This window comes from Ips typographus, linkage group LG14 (assembly GCF_016097725.1).
Source record: "Ips typographus isolate SLU linkage group LG14, UJ_Ityp_2.0, whole genome shotgun sequence".
Classification (NCBI taxonomy): domain Eukaryota; kingdom Metazoa; phylum Arthropoda; class Insecta; order Coleoptera; family Curculionidae; genus Ips; species Ips typographus.
Window position 1 is genome coordinate 6,514,705 of NC_138435.1, and position 17,223 is coordinate 6,531,927.

A 17,223-nucleotide genomic window follows, 5' to 3' on the forward strand; every position below is an offset into this window, starting at 1 on the left:
AACACACTAAAAGTTGACAATTTAACAATTGTACTTACATAGATTCATAAGTTAAGGACTTTTTCTGGCGGCTGGCTTGGTCACTTTCGCGTTCGAACAACTTTGGAGAACGGACTACTTAACTTGATCTTTTCTCGAGGAGAGTCGACATTTCGACTTCTTGGGTCAGCTGGTCGCGCTACCGTCGATTGGTTCACACACTAATACCACACTGCTAAAATCGGCGTATTTTATCAAAGACATTAATATATACTAACGTATATAGACCTGCCCCTATTCTATCAAAGTTTGTGCCAAGATGAAATGTCACATTATAAACGGCATTTAGCACATCTTTTACCCCACCAAAATTGGAGCCAATTATGTAGGCAATGTTGCACGCTTGTGCAACTACGCTGACAAGTAATACACAGTTATAAGAGACGAAAAGAAAGACGAAATTAGTCTATGGCGAAAGTCTTACTGTAAAAAACTTTCGTGTGTATTTTGTCAACACATTTGTTCTGCATATTAATATATACGAGTATTTTAAAATTTACATTGTAAATATGATTTGGCGAAAACGTGTAAGAAAAACGTATAAACTGCGAAAACGTTGTAAGAAACGTGGCAACGTCGCAGAACACGACTATACAAAGCTGACCAATGGGGAAGCTCCTAGCTGGTGGTAGTATTTCTAGTAAATTGCGGCCATGTTGAAAGTGTTTTGTTGTGAATTGTATTTTGATGGTGTGTCCACGTGTTTCTAAATAGTTTGTGAGATTTTTCAGTAAAAAAGTGTAATCTGTGCTATAATCATGTCGCATCAGTGCTTTGTGTGTAAAAAAACTCGATTTTTGAACCCAGATTTAAGTTTCCACAGGTAAGTTTATATTCCCTCCATTATGTAAATGTATACACAAGCATGGGCGTAGGGTAGGGCAGGGCTCAAGTAAATTAAATTAATTAAACCTTCTGATCTAGATCTGCTTTATTAATTTATATTTGTGAAAACTACTTCAAAAACTAAAACAATTTTAATTGGTGCATAACTCGATTATTAAGTTGGCAGCAAATTATAGCAGAAAATTCTGAAAACAGCATATTGATTTTCAACTAATGTATGTAATAAGTATAGAAAAGTAAATTGTCTTTTTTAGGTTCCCAGTTAATGTTGAAAGGAGGAACATATGGTTTTCAACTTTGGCAATTGATGTTAATGCACCAATGCCAAAGAATCTGCTGATATGTTCGAATCATTTTAAGCAGTCTAGTTTTTGCTACAAGAGTGATGGAAAAAAATATTTGGTACAAGATGCTGTACCAGTTGATGTCAATATTACATTTCTCTCAAGGTATTTAAACTGTAATATTTCATTATTTTTGCGTATTTAATTTTCCATTTTACTTATTTTAGTTCATCTGACAGTCATGATATCAGTGTGGATAAGTCTGACACTCTAAGTGAAATTGAAAGGTGGGTTGTTAAGTTATATTATACAGGGTGTTCAGTTTCAGGACTAATTTATTAATTTATTTAATTTAGTCTTCCATTGGATATGGAGCATGAAGAGCCCCTTGCAATGCCACTTACAAAAAATGTTAATAGCCTATCAGAGAATCTTAAAGATCAAAGGTACATGCTGGTTGCTTTTTTCTACTTTTTACAGAAATTGTACAGTTTTTCTCTGTGTATTTTAGAGATGCATTATTTGCCAAACTACAAGAACCAGGCCCTTCCACTCTCCAGTCTTCATCTTCAACTACTACTACTACTTCGACAAAGCATATATTACAATTGGGGAAGAAAAGAACATCTCCTAGAGCTTCTGGAAAAAGGTAAGAATGTTATTATTGTTAGGTTTGTTAAATTACAGTAAGTTATATTTTGAAGTATATTGAAAGGAATTTCAAAATTGTTCGTAAATTTGAGAGTAAAGAAGTGATTTACATTATAAATGATCAGGTGAAATTATTATTTTATATATTATAATTTTTTTTTTATAGGAAAACACCCTGGAGATTTGTCTAGTGATGACTTTGCCACTCCCAGGAAGAGAAGAAGAAACCTCCAACAATTTCAAACTAAGATTAAGCAGAAAAACCAGAAAATAAAATCTTTACAAAACCATGTAAGGTATTTTAAAAAACGGGTCAAAAGTTTGAAAGGTCTTTTGGATTATTTTCGAAAAAATTTATCTATGTCAGAAAATGCTGCTTCAATTATTAAGGTATTTCCCTATAATTAACCAACACTAGTTAGTTTATAACATATTATTGTTTTTTAGGCTTCACTTGATGGACCTGCTGCACATGTTTTTGAGAGAATGTTAAAAGGACCATCCACTCAAAAATATGAACCTGAGCTTAGAGCTTTTGCTTTAAGCTTGGCATTTTTTTCGCCTAGAGCTTATGAGCTAGTGAGGCGCACATTTAATAACTCCCTTCCTCATTTAAGAACCATTTCCAAGTGGTATACATCAGTTGATGGTAGTCCTGGGTTCACTCATGAGGCATTAGTTGCTTTGCAGAGCAAGTCGTCGAAAACTGGAGAAACTTTATTATGTAATTTGGTCATGGACGAAATGGCAATTAGGAAGAGAATTGAATGGGATGGTTCGCGCTTTACGGGATTCATTGATGTTGGTGGTCATATTGACTCTGAAGAGTTACCCCAGGCAAAGGAAGCAATTGTGTTTATGTTGGTATGCTTAAACCAGTGTTGGAAGGTCCCTGTAGGATATTTTCTAACAAACGGACTTACAGCAAACGACAAAGCAGAATTAATAAAAAAGTGCTTGCAATTTTTGCATCAATCAAATGTCACTGTAAAATCGTTGACATTTGATGGTGCAGTTGCAAACATAAGTGCAGTTCAGCAACTTGGGGCTCAACTAAGTGAACCCAAGAATTTGAAAACTTATTTCGAACATCCTGTGACGAAAGAAAATGTTTATATTTTCTATGACATTTGCCACATGATTAAACTAGTTAGAAATTGCTTCGGTGCCATGAAAGTACTAGAAAATTCATCAAATGACCCTATAAAATGGGATTTTATTTCAAACTTGGCAGAACTTCAAAATGTTGAAGGACTTCATGCTGCTACCAAACTGAGAAATAGGCATTTACAGTGGTCCAGAGAGGTCATGAAAGTCAGACTAGCTGTTCAAACTATCAGTAGAAGTGTAGCAGATGCAATGACATTTTTAAGAGAGGACATCCAACATCCAAGTTTTTTAGAATCAAGGGCAACCTCTGAATTTATATTGAAATTTAACAATCTGTTTGATATATTTAATTCTAGGGGTAAGTGGGCTAAATATAAATTTAAGCAAAATTTATCCCCTAAAACAGCACCAGATTTTTTTAATTTTTTTGGTGAGATGAAAGAATATATTTTGGGACTAAAATTACAAGGACGACCCGTTATCCAATCAAAACGGAAAACTGGTTTTGTAGGGTTTTTAGTTGGGATGAAGTCACTGGAGTCTTTGTATAACGACAATATTAAAAAAAATCATAACATGAAATATATAGCCACTTATAGACTTTCACAAGATCATTTAGAATTATTTTTTGGGCAATTAGAAGCAAAGGTGGGTTCAACAATAATCCGACAGCAAGACAATTTCAAGCTGCTTATAAGCGTCTGTTTTTTTTTTTTTTTTTTTCTTTCTCCATGGGTCTGTCGGCTGTCAGCTCCAGATAGCACGTAAGCCTAATGGCTTATTGTACTGTCCCCATGTTTGTGGTACTTTAGTTACACCAGTCCATTATCCCTGTTTCCCGTACGAGGTGAAGAAGGTCCTTGCTTGGTGCTCTTTGTATCTCTTTCAGTACTAACTTAGTTTTCCCGAAGATTGTTTGTCGCCTTTGACCAAGTGCTTCACATTCACATATGATGTGTTCAAACGTTTCGATTTCCTCCCCGCATAGTCTGCAGTCCAGGTTATCATCGAATAGTTTCATGGTGGACAGGTGTTGCCTCACAGGTCCATGCTCTGTGAGAAGCGCTGTTAGGTCTTTCAGTTCTTTCCTGCTGTACTTTAGCAGTTCTTGAGCCTTATTTTTATTTGGTCCTGCAATAGCTTGCTTCCCATGCTTATTTCCTGGGTACGTCTTCCAGCGCATAAGCGTCTGTTAGTACAAACCCAAATTTCCGGTTCAAAATCAGCAAATATTACTGATTTTGAAAATGTTGCCATACTAAATTGTAGCGGTATCACAAAAACAGAAGAAGGGGAAGATATGGAAAAAAATAATAATTTTGTTTTACTTGAAGCTGAAATTAAAAATGACATAGATAAATATAAATATTTTAACTGTAATACATGGGATTTAACAATGTATGTTGAAGACATTGTTGGGTACATTTCCGGATTTATTGTGCGCAAACTAAAAACTTGCATAAACTGTGCTAAGTGCTTAATGCTACTTCAAAGTGAGGCCTGTATAAGTAAATTGCAACAACGAAAGACATATGGGCGGTTAATAAAAGCGTCCAATTTGATCGTTGAAGTATGCAAAAGTGCGGAAAAATTTTTCAAATTTTTTGCAAAGACGCAAAATTTATTTAATAAAAAATTTGACTATAAGTTACTAGAACTTTTAATTGTAAGTACAATGAACCACATGGAAGCCACAATTTATGACCATTTTGGGGACCATTTATATGATGGTGACTTAATTAATAACCACTCATCAATTTTAATTAAATTAATTTTAAAACATTACTTTAAACTTCGACTTTACCATGAGTCAAATAAATTATTAGAAAAATCTAAACCGAGAGTGCGAAGTATAAACACTAAAATTACATTATTTAGAAATGAATAAGTGTGCCTAATAATAATGTTAAAGTTCAAATGAGTGTTTTTTTAAGTATGTATAAGTAATTTAGTATTACGGTGTTGTGTAATAGTATAGTTTGTATAGTAATTGTGATTGGTTTTGGATATGCCAACAATTTGTATTTGTCAATTTTTAGTTTAAAAAATTATTTGTATTTCTTTTCATTCTATTATGTATTATCAGGTATAGATGTTATGTTATTTTTTAATAGATTTATATTTGACAAGATTGATTATACACTCAAATATATGTTCATATTTAAATTTCCTTAGTCTGGTATATTAATTTTTGTAATTTCTTTCTTTGCTTGTTCGAGACCAACGTTATAATAGTCATTGGCACTGTCTTATAATAAATTAATGCTTCTGTGATTATGTTAATTTGATTTACACCTATCAAAGTAATAAATATTATGTCTTTGATAATCACACTATTCTAAATTGATTTGAGAGTACAATATAGGCATATATTTTTTATATCATCCTTTGAATATATCAACAACAAAAGTTATCTACAAATGACCAAAAATTATTTAAATCCACAATCACAGGATATTCATGGTTTAACCTCAGATATACAGGGTGCTTTCCTTTCAAAAAAATATTACCCTACTGGTTTTTTTTTCAACATAAAATTTATTATTGAAATCCTTGTTCAATTCTAAAAATAAAACCCCTTTTATTATTTTTTGCTACGAGGCATCGTTTCCCAGTAAAAAAATAAAAACCGTCTTAATGCGTGCCTAAAATTAAATGCTGTTTTAATTTAAAATGTCAAATTATTAAAACTTACTTCAAAGGCGGCTGAAATCTTTTGTTTTTGTTTATGTCTGTTGATAAGGAATAACCTGTAGTTAGTTAAAATCAAATTTGTTATTTTTTATTTTGTTTTTTTTCAGTAAAAGTTTGACACCCTGTATCTTCGTTATTGTTCATATTTCGAAAAAGCGTCAACGGAAAAAAAAACTTATTTTTTGAAGCCCTATTCGTAGGTGAAAGGAAAACACCAACTTTGGAATCACCCTGTATAGGTATATATAAAATTTAAACCGACTTTTAATATATGTTATTTGTATCAAGCAGATGTATAATTATGTATATAATATTATATATGTATATAATTATATAACGTGGAATAGCAAAACGTTTTCTATTTCACGAAACTTAGAATAAAATCCACAATTCAGTTTTCCGCCACCGCCACTGAATTCCACTTCGGGCTATAAAGAGAGAGACAACAATCTAAAACACGTGTTAGCACAGACTCATCCCCACCCGCCGTTTGTTCATTCATTACTTTCGGCTGCAACGGATAGATAAAGAGAGGTGTATGCTTAAAAATTATGTGTATTTATGAATGACTAGGCAGGTCTATCCTAAGATATTAATGTCTTTGTATTTTATACCCGATTGATCGGCTGACGTAGTTTGTTATTGTCGCTTGTTTTTCACATTTCTGTAAAGCAGGTGGTGGTGACTCATCACCGATACAATGCACTTGGTGCATGACACACTCGATGCATCATGGTGCGACCTTGCCTCGTGCGCTTAATATTTCGCAATCCTCGAATACTCTTATGTTTTTAAGTTAATAAGTCCATCTTTTGAATTAATGAATTTTCCATTCGTGACATATGCCTCCGCCCCAGAAAAACTGGTCCCCAGTTTTAAAACAAAGGTCACTCACTCTCTTTAAAAACAACCATCTTGAAAAAATATCTAACTTGTAACAGTTTTATACAATTAAACTAAAATTTCAGATAATAGACGTAATAATAGACGTACATAAAGACCATTAGAACAATCGATAAGTTACGGTACTACTAAGTACATTATGATTAAAGCATAGTACTGCTTATAATTAACATAAATAACTTACTAATAAACCCAGAAAAGGATAATGGAGTAGAATTATAAAGAAAGAAGTATCTAGTCTTCGAAAATACCAATTATTGAATGTGCGTAAAATACTTTACTCCATTTGCCTTACATCGCTTCCATTTAAATAATTTCTTAAATTTAACATAGTTTAATAGCGCAAGACAGAGAACATTATTGTTAAGCCGAGAATAGTTCACTCTTACCACGGAGATGTTCACTGCGCATAACTAAATGCCAATATAATGTGACGTATTCCTGCATCCAATTGATGGATGTGACGTGGGTAAAAGTCAATGACGTGTTGGTATTGCGTGTGGACTATGTTGTATACCAACGTCAACAGTCGTGGAAGAAATTAAATGTCTTCAACAGAGCAGGATCAACGTGTGGTATTATTTCGATCTGGCTTGTTGACTCTCATGTGTGCGTTTACATGAAATAAAAATGGGAACAAAGGTTAATATGTGTTCATTAAGGCTTAATATACTTATATCCAAAGTATACTCTGCATGCAGTGTTACGTATTACTTTATAAAGTTAATTGACATCTAAAAATAATCAGGAATCCGGTCCTGAAACTAAAAAGTTTGAACTCCGTAAGTATGAGACGCTCTACTTTTCATGTTATAAAAAGTAGAACGTATTTGCCTGTTTCAAAAAAAAAAATACAGAAACATCAACCGTTTCTAATTAACTTCAAATCCTTTTGGAGAAGTTTGTTTTATCAAAAAATTGGATATAATGTCCTCAATCAAATGCTTTTCCCTCATTGATTTCTGTAAAAATAAAAATATGCCAATAGTATGTAAATGCAAGTAGGTATTAAATGACTAACTTAAATCTTTTCTGGCGTATTAAAAAAACTCTAATTATTGCATTACCACAAATTTGCATTGTTTATCTTAGTTTCACTTTGCCTCACTAAACTTAATCAAGGCTAAAGTTTGTCATCATTCGGAATATCAGCCGGACGAAGTAGAAATAAGCGATGTACGCTTTTGTTTTAGTCCAAGCGCTCATGTATTTTTGTAACTCTTTATTTCGTGTGGTATAATTCATAACATACCATGTATCTGTCTTACTATTTTCCAAATAGTATAAAAATCAGCATAATAAGTAGTATCTTGACCGTGCAATACAGTCTTTATTTGTCAATGTTCAATAAGTATTTACCCCAGTTTTATTTAATAAAGTCTTTATTCAATTAATCCATCTGCTCATACAATGAAAAATCACGATACAAAACTAAAGTGTACACTTCTTAACTTTTATAATAACAATGGCCATTTTTCTTAATTATTCTCATATGCTAAAAATTTGCATGTCAAAATGAAATTACAATGATATTTATCCATACGCAGTTTTTGTGAACGTTCGTACCACGATGACTTAAATAACAAAGTGATCACCATCTGCCTGCGGCATAAGAAAATAATTATCTAATCAATTGGTTAGGTACTTACGTACCTATATATCGCATTTTTTCATGTGCACAAAAACGAAATATATCCTACTGTAGGATAATTCATTTCAGCAAATAAAAGTAAATCATTTTTTATAACTTAATTATGAGCATTTTGACTTTATCGGGCTTGTAACTTGTAACTCTGAATTATTCAGCAGTTCAATATTTGTTTCAAAAAGTAGTCGTAGTCAGTCTGCTAGAAATTTGTACAACTTATTGTACCTCGTAATGAGACGAATTAAGGTAAACGATTAAAGCAACTAATACGCAAATTTCCAGGATAACGTATAACCGGTTGCTGTCAGGAATAGGAATCTCCGTTGCATGAAAATGTTGACAAGTTTAGCTACTTCATATGGACCTTTTTATATCCGAGTTTAAAGAAGTCTAGAATCAAATTGCTTCAAAGACCCAATTTTTAAAACCTAATAAACGTATGTATAAGGTTTAGCATACACACAATCATTTCAGCCTGCTACTAATTTCGCATTCAACGAGTATTTTTGGTTTGTTGTGAAAAATTCATGCACCGCCCTAACATCAATAACAGCAAATAGTATTGCTGTGTGGCACTAAAACAAATATCTCTCAACAAGTACAGACCTTTCTGTATCAGAAACTTCTCAACTGAGAAGGGAAAAATCAGAAACAACTACTTTGAGAGCTAATACTCCTACCAACATTGAATTATACTGTTTTTCCTGTTGAATTCTTGAGTATTTAAATTACTCCTTTATAAAAGATACCAACATTTTTTCATTGGCAATTCAATAATTATTTTATTTAATTATGAATCTTGAGCTGGACATCTTCGTATAGATGCACCAAAAATAGTTCAACTGCATGTAAGTTGAAACTTTAGTACTCATAAAACTCATTACAATGGGTCGGTTAAAGAAACAAACTCTATGTGCCACTTACATAATAAGGTATTACGCTCAGCTAGCGTTTTTCACCTTAATTTTTTAACGTAATAAAATTCAGCTGAAATAAATTAAAAATAAAGTCACATTATCATGATGTGTGGGTCTTATCGTCTCATTCGAGTAGTATGTCTGTTGAATGTGTTAAATATCACTTCAGAAATACTTTATTACAAATGTATCATTTATCATTCGTATTAAAAAAAAACTTGGGTCACTTTTTAAATCAGTTGTCATTTTTTCCATAGTAAAATCAAATTTAATTATTCTGAGCCAATGCAACATTTCGACTTGTTATTTCATATAGGTAAAATATCATGTGCATTTAGAAAAAAAAAAACATTAAAATTCATCAATCAGCAGTTTTCTTATCGACACCTTCGCGGCGATGCGACTAGACGAGTGCAATAAAGCAAGTCGGTCACACCGGCACGCGGCGTCAAATAGAACTAATTAGTCTGCTTTACTTTATTTTCCACTAATGTCGCGATTTTTGCAAGCGACCAAATAATAACCTTCGATTTTTTATGTACTGTTCGTTTTCAAATGGTGGAAACATATCGAAATCCTGTTTTAACTCTGCACTATGCTTTTATTTAAAGCTGGTATATACTTACACATAATAAGTAAAAAATTATTTGTCGACAATTAGAAGTTTCATTTAGCGCATCGGCACATTTTTTGTCGTTATCGGGAATGCTTGACCTCGACATCGAAATAACACAATCCGCTGTTTTACAGTGTGGATTTTATTTTTAACTTCCGATTTAGAAGACATGTAAAAATTAATTTAATAGCATGCTGCAGTATGTAAAATTAAATTTTTTCTCCAAACTATTTGATTTTTTTTTTTTAGCTTAAATTTTATACAAACTTTTACTAAATAGAAATGCTAAAAGCACACATTTTGCTTTGAATATTGTAATCCACAAAATTCGTATACTGGGAATGTTACATTTTTTAATTCGACTTGGTCAGCTGTGTCTCTATTTTGGTGTGAAGTTTTACGAGTTGATTTAAACATCGCAACGTTTCTTCGATAATCAATATTATCGATTTCATTTATGTTACTTGTCTGTAAATTAGGATGTAACATTTTCGATTGAACAGGAAAATCGGACTGAAACTTATTAGCAGTTTTTGATTTGCGTTTTTCTGAAATGCATAACATTGAATCCTTTGTCGTATTTGTATTGATTGATTCATTAACGTCGAATTTACCTATAACAGAATGCTTTAAAATAGGAACTGTTCTAAATCCCTTATTGACAATTTTAATGTATAAATTGTGCCCATTTTGCAAACATGGTGTGCCTACACACAGATTTCTTGGACATAAATAACTGTCTCTTTTAATAAAATTGCATTTCGTTAAATCAGGCACATTATTTGCGGTTTTCAATCTTAACGTTATTTGCGTATTTGGTTTTACAATATACTTTCGAGCAACTTTCAATTTTATTACAAGTTTTACTGTTTTTTCGACGTCAGAAATTTCTACACCCATTAGATACTCTTTCTGAACTTGGTTTTTAGATGTTACATCTAAATCAGGTCGATTGAGATTAACTGCTACTTCATCGTTGTTGTTTGTTGAAAAACTCAAAATATTTTTATTGTAATCAATCATTGCGTTAAAATTCGATAAAAAATTATGTCCCAAAATTAAAGGTTTAGAAAGATTTTTCACTACTAATGCTTCAATATCCAACTTTATGTTGTTAACTTTTAGAGCTACTTTTGAAGTACCAACTGGGTTAAAAGTATAACCTCCTACTGAAGTTAATTGGATTTTCTCTGATGATAAAGACATGTTAGTTATAAGATTTAAATCAATTAAATTTGGTTCACATCCTGTGTCTAAAATTACATCAATCAAATCGTCTTCGTTATTTATTGAAGCTTTGATTGACAATAAATTGCTATCTTTACTGTTTGTCGAGTTTAGAGCAACTTCATCGACATTTAACATCGAGTTTTCACATTTACTAGGATTCTGATGTATAGAAAAATTTTTATTTTGTCCAAAATTGTAAAACTTGTTGCTACCTCGATTAAAATTTTTACATTTTGATGAACAATTATTTCTGGTATTATTATTTCTTATACCTTGATTTTGATCAAACATAGAATAATTTTGCTTTTCTTGTGACACATTTCGATAGTAAAAATCATCATTTTTGATTAACTTGGTCCCTTTGTATTTATTATTTTCACAATAATTGTTGGACTGAAATTCACAATTTTTACAATACTTATTTGGCCAAGTAAGATTAGTACCGTATTTGTCAAATTTGTTTTTCAACCGATCATTACGAGACCGAAAATTTATTCCGTCCGAAATGTAAAATTTACTTTGCCGATTCATTTTACTAAATAATACACGCTCTTTAATATCACTTATTTTCAAGACTAGTTGGTTTAAATCACTCAAATTTTTATTATTAGAGCTTAGCAAATAATACATTTCAAAACACGACGGATTTAAACCGTTTTCAAAATAATCTCTAAAAGTTTCAAAAGACATATCTGGGTTAATTTCATTTGCCAAGGTAAGTAAGTCATAATAATAAGTTTTAATGTCTTCATTGTCCCGATGTTTACGCGTGTTTAATCTAAATTTCAGTTTACGAAATGGCTGGTCACCTGCGAATTCTTTTAGAAAATCTGTTCGAATTATTGCCCAAGTATTCAAAACATTTTTTGGATCATTTACATATTTTTGATACCAAACTTGTGCTGGTCCGTCCAAATAATTATTAAAATATGAAATCTTTAAAGAATAAGTCCAGTTGTTTAATCTTGCGGACTTTTCATATTTATTTAAAAATGTAATGGGGCAATCATTTGATGGATTAAACGTAGGTGGACACGTAAATTTAGGGATGGCCGGGGTTTTTTGTTCGGCCAGTGCTGTACGTAAAGTTATATTAGCCATTAATTTCTTGACTTTTTTAACATAAGACACGATCAAACCAATCGATCAAACATGATCGTTTCAGTAATACTGACATGCTTTTAACAATTTAGAAAACAAATATTCAAAATGACAGTGTAGAACAAAATTAATTATGCAAAAAGAAAAATTATATTTTTGCTTTAAAGAGGTAATTTTCACTCACGATGAGAAAAATCAAAAATATTTTTTCTGGTTTAAAAATTCACTTTTTTTTTAACAGTGTTTTTCATCATTTTTCATTCTTAGCTGACCATGAATTATTTTTTTCCCGAATTATTTGATAATCCTCCACTGTTTCCTGCCTGAGAGGTAATAATTTCTTCCTCTTTCTTTTTTTTTACAATGGATTGGCCCATGCTTAAAATTGAAATACAAACTATGTTTGATTCCCGGCCGAACAAAATAGAGCTACTCAAGTCTATGGAAGCTCGCCGATGGAAAAAATCATAAAAATTCTCCACATATTTTACTGACAAGGTTATAATGTGTAATCAGATAGGATTACCTGATGATGAGATTATTGAGTATGTTATTGATGGATTTAGTTACTCTCACCTTCAATCACAAGCCAGAATGAAGGGATTTACAAGTTTGGCAGAAGTTTTGTCCACAATGAAATCAGTCACTTCTGAAGACAGATCTACTTTGTTCCAAGGACTTACCACCACCCAAGGACTACAACCCAGGCATCCTCTGGAGATTCTCGTCCAGAACGACCTTCCCCAGTCCGCTGTTTCAATTGCAGCCTGACAGGGCATAAGGCCACTGAGTGTACTCGTCCTAAAAGGACTTCTGGCTCTTGTTTTGAGTGTGGCTCCATGCAGCATCAGTTACGAGACTGTCCAAGAAAACGTAGACCTGAGCATCCACCACCCACCTGGTAAGCCCAACAACATTAACACCAGCCTGTAGAACTGTTGTGAAGATGAGACCACTGCCAGGTAACTTAAAATTTGAAGTAAATGCTTTTCTTGATTTGGGAAGTCCTGTATCTTTTATTAAAGAAGATTATGTACCATGTTATGTTACTTTAGCTGAAACAAATGATAGTTTTACCGGAATGAATAATAGTGGGTTACGGATTTTAGGTTGTTATGAAGCGGAAATTGATGTTGACCAAATTACTTCTTTATTAACCAAATTTTCTGTCATACCTACAAGTGCAATGTCAGAATCTTGCTTATTAGGTAGAGATGTGTTGTGTAACCCTATTGTTAATTTTACTATTAATCAGGGTAAAGTATATTTAAAATTTCTTGATAATGATGTGCATTATGTTGAAAATGAAGTTTTGAATATCCAAGTGGATCAATTTGAGGAAACTCGTATTAATCTAAATTTGAATATTAATCCACAGTTAAGCAATGAAGTAAGGGCATACTATAGAACAAAATTTATTTGAAAATGATGTAACAGCACCTAGGCCTGAATTTCTCATTACTGACTTGACTTCTTGATCTTGACTTGACCTGAATTTCTCATTACTGACCTGACTTGACTTCTGATTGACCCTAAACATGTACCTTTTTACTTTCACCCTCGTAGACTATCATATTCAGACAAATTAGAGGTGGACAAGATTACTAAGGACTTACTGGACAGAAAAATTATTAGGAAGAGTTCATCCCAATACAGTTCTCCCATTGTTTTGGTAAAGAAAAAGTCAGGTAAGTTGAGGCTATGTGTTGACTTTCGGGAATTGAATCAGTTGACTCCTAGAGACAATTTTCCCATGCCTCTAATTGATGACCAAATAGAGCAGCTACGAGACAAACAATACTTTTCACGACTAGATCTCAAAGACGCATTTCATCATGTTACTATAGACCCTGAGTCAATCAAATACACCAGATTTGTTACACCTTCTGGCCAGTTTGAATATCTGAAAATGCCTTTCGGACTTAAAAATAGTCCAGCAGTTTTTATGCGTTTTGTGAATACAGCTTTTCAGAATATGATTGAACAAGGTAAAATTATTATTTATATTGACGATATACTTATAGCCACAGAGACAATTGATGACAACTTATCCATATTAAACGAGGTATATAAAGTTTTAGTTGACAATTTACTTAGCTTACGATTTGACTAATGTACTTTTGTGATGAGTGAAATTGTGTTTTTGGGCTATTCAATTAACCGATCCGGAATTCGACCGAGTCCGGACAATGTAGATTCAGTTTCTTCATTCCCTTTACCTCAAAATTTTAGAATGTTACATGGATTTTTGGGACTTTGTTCCTACTTCCGCCGTTTCGTCAAGGATTTTGCTATTTTAGCCAAACCATTGTATGACTTGTTAAAATTTGAAAAATCTAAGAAAGAGTTTTTGTTCAACCAAAGTTGTTTTGAGTGTTTTGAAAAGATTAAACAAATTTTAACATCTGCTCCAGTTTTGGCCATTTATTCCCCACATCTTGAAACTCAGCTTCATTGTGACGCTAGTTCGATAGGTTTTGCATCAATTCTTATGCAAAAGCAAAATGATGGACACTTCCATCCAGTTTTCTATTTCAGCAAAAGAACTACTACTGATGAGTCGAAATATCATTGCTTTGAATTGGAAGCACTTTGTATAATTTATTCCTTACAGAGATTCAGAATTTATTTAAAAAGGATCCAGTTTAAAATTATCACTGATTGTAACAGCCTGAAATTGACCTTTAGAGAAAAAAGATATTAACCCCCGGATTTTGAGATGGACATTAGTGTTCCAAGAATTTGATTATACACTTGAACATAGAAAAGCAGAGCGTATGAAACATGTGGACGCTCTTAGTGGTTGTTTTCCAGTTTTTCATATTTATTTCGTTGAAAATAGCTTGGAACGGAATTTATGTGTTGCTCAGGAAAAAGATGAAAATATTGTAAAGATTCGTGACTTGTTGATTACTACTGAACATCCTTCTTATGAATTAAGAGATGGATTGGTGTACCGAAAGTACAATTCTAAACTCTTATTTTATGTTCCAAGATGTCTTGAGTCAAATGTTATTCGAACGTGTCATGATGATATTGGACACATTGGAGTTGACCAAACCTGTGAGGTTATTTTAAGAACCTACTGGTTTCCAAACTTAAAGGATCGTGTTAAAAATCACATAATAAATTGTCTGAAATGTATATTTTATAATTCACGAAGTGGAAAAGGTTAAGCAGTTTTACAGCCAATCCCTAAGGGTTATGTTCCTTTCGACACTATACACTGTGATCATTATGGTCCCCTGGAAAAAACAGGTAAACAGTTTAAATATATTTTTGCAGTGATTGATGGATTTTCCAAGTTTGTTAAATTTTTTCCTTGTCGTACAACTAACGCCGCTGAAACTATTCGACATTTAATTAGTTACTTCAATAGCTATAGTCGACCAAATAGGATTATAGCTGATCGTGGTTCCAATTTTCGATCAGAGGAATTTAAGACTTTTCTTGATGAGAACAATGTTCAATGTTATTTTAGTAGCAGCTGGAACACCTAGAGCCAACGGGCAAATCGAGAGGATTAATAGACACTTACGACCGATGTTGTCAAAATTATCTCCTGAATTGAATAAATGGGATTGTGTCCTTGCAGATGTTGAATTCGCTTTTAATAACAGTTTTTCTAGATCTATTGGAAATTCTCCTGCTGTAGGGGAACGTGGGGCAAAGTTGAATAGCGGGGTAAAGTGGAATTTCGTATATATAAATACTTAAAACAGTGCCACCTAGAATCCTCTTCAATAGTAACATGTTTCTTTCGGGCAGTAAGAGTTTACACTGCAGAGCAACCACACGTGAGTTTGGAACAAAATTAAATCGGGCGCCGGCAAATTGTAATTTCGTAAGGTAAGAAACTGATTTTTATCTCTGCAATAATTCACAAAAATAATCCAGTTTTGAGCTAGAGAATAAAAAAAATATTCTGGCAAATAATGAAATTGTAATAATAGGTAAAAAGCAGTGTGTTTTCTAAAAATTTTTGAAAGGTTATAAACAGGTAAACAAGGGCAAAGTGGAAAATACTAATAATGGGGCAACGTGGAATGTCTTTCCACTTTACCTCCTATAACATTTAGGATTAAAATTATTTTCTATTTATAGAAAATGGTACGAGACTATAAAAGAACCTCGACACAGCACTCCTGGAATGAAGATTCCATGCAAAGAGCTATTCAAGAAATAAGAAATGGAACTTGCGGTTACCTTAATGCTGCCAAAAAATACAATGTTCCAGTGGGAACGTTACATCGACGGGTAAAGTCAAACAAACATCCCAATGAGGCTTGTCAAAAATCATTAGGGCGCTACAAACCTATTTTCAATAAAGACCAAGATCAGGAATTGGTAGATTACATTCTCTTAATGGAGAGCAAATTGTTTGGACTAACAAAACAAGATTTAACAGCACTAGCATATGAATATGCACACAAAAACCGAATTCCAAACAATTTTAATTCTGAAAGGCGTTTAGCTGGATTAGATTGGATTAGCGGATTTCTAAATAGGAATAGAACAGTTTCCTTGCGCCTGCCAGAAAATACATCGGCTGCTAGAGCTGCTGCTTTTAATAAACCAAATGTTGACAAGTTTTTTAAACTGCTCAGCGAACTAATGGAGAAATATAAATTTACACCAAGTCGCATTTTTAATTGTGATGAAACAGGAATTTCTACCGTTCCGAATAAGCCATCAAAAGTCCTCTCCTTAAAAGGAAAAAAACAAGTTGGAGTCTTATGTTCTGCGGAGCGTGGAACTCTTGTGACAGCAGAAATATGTTGTAACGCATCTGGGTTTTACTTGCCTCCATTACTCATTTGCCCAAGAGTCAGACGAAATCCACTCTTTGAAGTCGGATTACCTCCAGAGACAATAGTTGAATACCATCCGTCGGGATGGATGCAGTCGAATATCTTTGCGCCAATATAGTTTAATCACTTCTTAAAATATGCAAAACCAACTGCTGAGGATCCCGTTCTTTTAATTCTAGATGGGCATGCGAGCCATACTAAGAATATAACCTTGATAGATATGGCTAGAAATAATAACGTCCACATTCTTGTATTGCCACCACACACATCACATCGCCTTCAGCCATTAGATGTCGCATTCATGTTCCCACTTAATGCATTTTATGAACAGACTGCAAAAAACTGGCTTAGAAACCATCCCGGACAAGTCATA

The 17,223-nt window shown here is 33.0% G+C and overlaps 1 protein-coding gene and 1 long non-coding RNA gene across 9 annotated transcripts in view; one reads left to right on the plus strand and one right to left on the minus strand.

Moving 5' to 3' along the window:
- Window positions 1–17,223, minus strand: part of LOC145737826 (uncharacterized) — a 297,082-nt gene that overhangs the window by 188,519 nt on the left and 91,340 nt on the right. The window lies entirely within an intron of this gene.
- LOC145737779 (uncharacterized) lies at window positions 736–2,205 on the plus strand. The gene is made up of 5 exons (XM_081992598.1): window positions 736–862; window positions 1,140–1,334; window positions 1,397–1,456; window positions 1,526–1,615; window positions 1,681–2,205. The coding sequence occupies exons 1-5, from the start codon at window positions 798–800 to the stop codon at window positions 1,820–1,822; spliced, it is 552 nt and encodes a 183-aa protein (XP_081848724.1). The 5' UTR covers window positions 736–797; the 3' UTR covers window positions 1,823–2,205.

Coding starts and splice junctions, on each gene's coding strand:
- LOC145737779 (XM_081992598.1), top strand. CDS start 798: ATGTCGCATCAGTGCTTTGTGTGTAAAAAAACTCGATTTTTGAACCCA. Junction 863..1,139: donor CCAGATTTAAGTTTCCACAG/GTAAGTTTATAT, acceptor TGTCTTTTTTAG/GTTCCCAGTTAATGTTGAAA. Junction 1,457..1,525: donor ACTCTAAGTGAAATTGAAAG/GTGGGTTGTTAA, acceptor TATTTAATTTAG/TCTTCCATTGGATATGGAGC.